This window comes from Stomoxys calcitrans, chromosome 5 (genome assembly GCF_963082655.1).
Source record: "Stomoxys calcitrans chromosome 5, idStoCalc2.1, whole genome shotgun sequence".
In the NCBI taxonomy this organism is placed as follows: domain Eukaryota; kingdom Metazoa; phylum Arthropoda; class Insecta; order Diptera; family Muscidae; genus Stomoxys; species Stomoxys calcitrans.
This window is the reverse complement of record NC_081556.1, coordinates 120,245,483-120,250,966: the sequence shown is the minus strand read 5'-3', so window position 1 is coordinate 120,250,966 and position 5,484 is coordinate 120,245,483. Positions and strand designations below refer to the sequence as shown.

Sequence of the window (5,484 nt, the reverse complement as noted above, 5' to 3'; positions counted from 1 at the left end):
ATTTCAGTGAAATTTTATCTAAAGACAAAATTTCAGTGAAATTTTATCTAAAGACAAAATTTCAGTGAAATTTTATCTAAAGACAAAATTTCAGTGAAATTTTATCTAAAGACAAAATTTCAGTGAAATTTTATCTAAAGACAAAATTTCAGTGAAATTTTATCTAAAGACAAAATTTCAATGAAATTTTATCTAAAGACAAAATTTCAGTGAAATTTTATCAAAAGACAAAATTTCAGTGAAATTTTATCTAAAGACAAAATTTCAGTGAAATTTTATCTAAAGACAAAATTTCAGTGAAATTTTATCTAAAGACAAAATTTCAGTGAAATTTTATCTAAAGACAAAATTTCAGTGAAATTTTATCTAAAGACAAAATTTCAGTGAAATTTTATCTAAAGACAAAATTTCAGTGAAATTTTATCTAAAGACAAAATTTCAGTGAAATTTTATCTAAAGACAAAATTTCAGTGAAATTTTATCTAAAGACAAAATTTCAGTGAAATTTTATCTAAAGACAAAATTTCAGTGAAATTTTATCTAAAGACAAAATTTCAGTGAAATTTTATCTAAAGACAAAATTTCAGTGAAATTTTATCTAAAGACAAAATTTCAGTGAAATTTTATCTAAAGACAAAATTTCAGTGAAATTTTATCTAAAGACAAAATTTCAGTGAAATTTTATCTAAAGACAAAATTTCAGTGAAATTTTATCTAAAGACAAAATTTCAGTGAAATTTTATCTAAAGACAAAATTTCAGTGAAATTTTATCTAAAGACAAAATTTCAGTGAAATTTTATCTAAAGACAAAATTTCAGTGAAATTTTATCTAAAGACAAAATTTCAGTGAAATTTTATCTAAAGACAAAATTTCAGTGAAATTTTATCTAAAGACAAAATTTCAGTGAAATTTTATCTAAAGACAAAATTTCAGTGAAATTTTATCTAAAGACAAAATTTCAGTGAAATTTTATCTAAAGACAAAATTTCAGTGAAATTTTATCTAAAGACAAAATTTCAGTGAAATTTTATCTAAAGACAAAATTTCAGTGAAATTTTATCTAAAGACAAAATTTCAGTGAAATTTTATCTAAAGACAAAATTTCAGTGAAATTTTATCTAAAGACAAAATTTCAGTGAAATTTTATCTAAAGACAAAATTTCAGTGAAATTTTATCTAAAGACAAAATTTCAGTGAAATTTTATCTAAAGACAAAATTTCAGTGAAATTTTATCTAAAGACAAAATTTCAGTGAAATTTTATCTAAAGACAAAATTTCAGTGAAATTTTATCTAAAGACAAAATTTCAGTGAAATTTTATCTAAAGACAAAATTTCAGTGAAATTTTATCTAAAGACAAAATTTCAGTGAAATTTTATCTAAAGACAAAATTTCAGTGAAATTTTATCTAAAGACAAAATTTCAGTGAAATTTTATCTAAAGACAAAATTTCAGTGAAATTTTATCTAAAGACAAAATTTCAGTGAAATTTTATCTAAAGACAAAATTTCAGTGAAATTTTATCTAAAGACAAAATTTCAGTGAAATTTTATCTAAAGACAAAATTTCAGTGAAATTTTATCTAAAGACAAAATTTCAGTGAAATTTTATCTAAAGACAAAATTTCAGTGAAATTTTATCTAAAGACAAAATTTCTGTGAAATTTTATCTAAAGACAAAATTTCTGTGAAATTTTATCTAAAGACAAAATTTCAGTGAAATTTTATCTAAAGACAAAATTTCAGTGAAATTTTATCTAAAGACAAAATTTCAGTGAAATTTTATCTAAAGACAAAATTTCAGTGAAATTTTATCTAAAGACAAAATTTCAGTGAAATTTTATCTAAAGACAAAATTTCAGTGAAATTTTATCTAAAGACAAAATTTCAGTGAAATTTTATCTAAAGACAAAATTTCAGTGAAATTTTATCTAAAGACAAAATTTCAGTGAAATTTTATCTAAAGACAAAATTTCAGTGAAATTTTATCTAAAGACAAAATTTCAGTGAAATTTTATCTAAAGACAAAATTTCTGTGAAATTTTATCTAAAGACAAAATTTCAGTGAAATTTTATCTAAAGACAAAATTTCTGTGAAATTTTATCTAAAGACAAAATTTCAGTGAAATTTTATCTAAAGACAAAATTTCAGTGAAATTTTATCTAAAGACAAAATTTCAGTGAAATTTTATCTAAAGACAAAATTTCAGTGAAATTTTATCTAAAGACAAAATTTTAGTGAAATTTTATCTAAAGACAAAATTTCAGTGAAATTTTATCTAAAGACAAAATTTCAGTGAAATTTTATCTAAAGACAAAATTTCAGTGAAATTTTATCTAAAGACAAAATTTCAGTGAAATTTTATCTAAAGACAAAATTTCAGTGAAATTTTATCTAAAGACAAAATTTCAGTGAAATTTTATCTAAAGACAAAATTTCAGTGAAATTTTATCTAAAGACAAAATTTCAGTGAAATTTTATCTAAAGACAAAATTTCAGTGAAATTTTATCTAAAGACAAAATTTCAGTGAAATTTTATCTAAAGACAAAATTTCAGTGAAATTTTATCTAAAGACAAAATTTCAGTGAAATTTTATCTAAAGACAAAATTTCAGTGAAATTTTATCTAAAGACAAAATTTCAGTGAAATTTTATCTAAAGACAAAATTTCAGTGAAATTTTATCTAAAGACAAAATTTCAGTGAAATTTTATCTAAAGACAAAATTTCAGTGAAATTTTATCTAAAGACAAAATTCCAGTGAAATTTTATCTAAAGACAAAATTTCAGTGAAATTTTATCTAAAGACAAAATTTCAGTGAAATTTTATCTAAAGACAAAATTTCAGTGAAATTTTATCTAAAGACAAAATTTCAGTGAAATTTTATCTAAAGACAAAATTTCAGTGAAATTTTATCTAAAGACAAAATTTCAGTGAAATTTTATCTAAAGACAGAATTTTAGTGAAATTTTATCTAAAGGCAAAATTTCAGTGAAATTTTATCTAAAGACAATATTTCTGTAAAATTTTATATAAAAACATGTTTACGGACAGTAAAATGGCAACAATAACCAGGAGGGTAAGGTCACGAAGTCTTGCAGTGTAAGAAGAAGATTAACGCCTTCTCTGAATTTAATTGAAAAATTTTCCCTAAAGACAAAATTTTATTGAAATTTTCCCTAAAAACAAAATTTCTTTAAATATTTCCCAAAGACAAAATTTCATTCAAATTTTCCCTAGAGACAAAATTTTAGTGAAGTTTTCTTCAAAGGATTATTTTAATTAAATTTTTTCTTAAAAATTTTCTCTAACGATAAAATTTCAGTGAAATTTTTTCTTAACACAAAATTCAAAAGAAACTTTTGTGGATTTATATCCTGGCGAGAACATCAGAAACATATTCCATTTTTCCTTGAGAAACTTCATGTTGTAGTATTTGTTGTGCACTGGGGCGGCAGCCCTTGTAGATGAAGAATTTCAACGGTCAATCCGGCACGTACAACAGGCTGCCATGGGATTCGCAAGTCGGTGATTCTCAAAGGATGTGTTCTACAGCCTTGTCGTCCTCCTTACATGACCAGCACGTAGCATAGCCAGGCGAATTGTGGAATTGTGTTTTTAATCCTACCTGACCTTTAAAGACCACGAAGTCGTCGCAGTAAACAGCTGGTCCATATTGCCAGGTTGTCCACTCTTTTATTTACCCTTACCTCATTGCGGTTCGGCACCCAAATAATGTGAATTGTGCCATATGTAGTTAACATCTCACTACGCTAAATCATTTAAAAACGTGGAGACTGATCTTCATCTACCAATTGAAAATTGTACCGAAAATGATAGTTTCAGAAATACTAACCTTGAACCCCTTATATTGACAATGTACAAATCTTTACTGGCCACAGCCAACATATGAAAACTTCGGCCAGCATTTGGAGCAAAGGCCAAATCGGTTACAGGATCTGTTATGTCATTGATTGTATCCACCTTAATACATTTACGTGCATTTTCGCTATAGGCAAATATGAAGACTTTACCGGTTGCTGTGGCGGTTTCGTCACTTCCAGCCTGCGAATAAAATAAATATTTATTAACGAATAAAATTCTCTTAGAAAACATTTATAGCAATAAAACTTACAGCCAACAATTGTGAAGACATCATATACATTGATGTATTCCAAGACAAGCAACTCAGGGGCAATTTATTGGTAATTTCATGCTGCACTGACCATTGACTTAAATTCATTATATCGGGGGCTTCATAAATGCGTATCACACCATCTGCCGATGCAGTGGCCAATAGAAGTCCTAGATATTTAGGAGCAAACTCCACATCTGTTACGCTGGTACGTGAGTCCACCAATATTGTTCGTTTGACCCAACGACGTGCCGGTGTCATTGTTGCGGCAGCTTTTTCCCCCAATACTTCCTCCCATACGGATGCTGTGCGATCAAAAGAACATGTGGCCAAAACTTGACCAAATTCTGGATGTGCCCATGAAACTCGCCATATGGATCCAGAATGAGCCTTCCAACTGGAAGTCACCGACCATTTGCCCTGTTCATTTTCATCCCATATTTTGACAGTCTGATCGCTGGAACAAGTTGCCATTCGCCGGCCATAGTAATCGAACACAACATCGTGTATAACGTCCTTGTGATCAACAATTATGGGTTCAACTTCAAACATATTTATTTTTTATTAATGAACGGCATAAACAATAAAAAAGCAAAACACCGGGAATTAACTAAACGCGGAATTAGAAATCTAAAAATCGATTTCCGTCTAATCGATTATTCCAATTTTAACACGAAGAGTCGAAGTCGATTTTTAGAGAATAGGTTAAAAAAATCGAATAACCGCGTACTGTATAAAATGATTCTTAGCTCTGATTTCTTGAGTCCCCAAACCCCAAATTTTTACACGATTTGTACTTGGTACTTGGATATATTAATTTATAGGTAGTGCCAGTTGCCCAACAACAAAATATTGAGTGCTTTATCTGCCAAAATCAATGGTTAGTGCAACTCTAATTTTGTGCATGTTACTAGTTCGCGCCATTTTTCGTTTCGTTCGTGCGTTTTAGTTCTTAACTGTAATACACACACACACAACCAAAACTCGTTGACAGATAATGCACTTTGCGAGAAAAATTTGTACTCAGCTGTTTACGGTGCTTCACGTGGTAAGTATGTCATGCACATAACTATCAGTCATGGCTGAAAAATCAATGAAAAACGTCTATCGATTACCGTGGTTATGTGTACATGTGACGAATACACCTTTGTTTTCACCAATACGATTACAATGACCATACATCAGATGTGCCATGTAAACTCAGCATTAACTTTTGCGATAGTATCCATCGGACAAATATCAGTCGATATTCAGTCAAAAAATTAAATATCGATAGTGCCATCGATATTTTGCCAGCTCTACATTGGGCCCCCTCGTTGCGTAAGGTTGAGCTCCTACCTTGCAGTT

The 5,484-nt window shown here is 28.4% G+C and overlaps 1 protein-coding gene across 1 annotated transcript in view; it reads right to left on the bottom strand.

Annotated features, from left to right (window-relative positions):
• The window catches only part of LOC106087089 (nucleoporin seh1), a 7,078-nt gene extending 2,310 nt beyond the window's left edge, over positions 1–4,768 (bottom strand). The window contains 2 exon segments of the mRNA XM_059369311.1: positions 3,859–4,067; positions 4,138–4,768. Coding sequence (XP_059225294.1) covers positions 3,859–4,067; positions 4,138–4,689 — 761 coding nt within the window. The 5' untranslated portion in view covers positions 4,690–4,768.
• Positions 4,769–5,484: the final 716 nt, after the last annotated feature.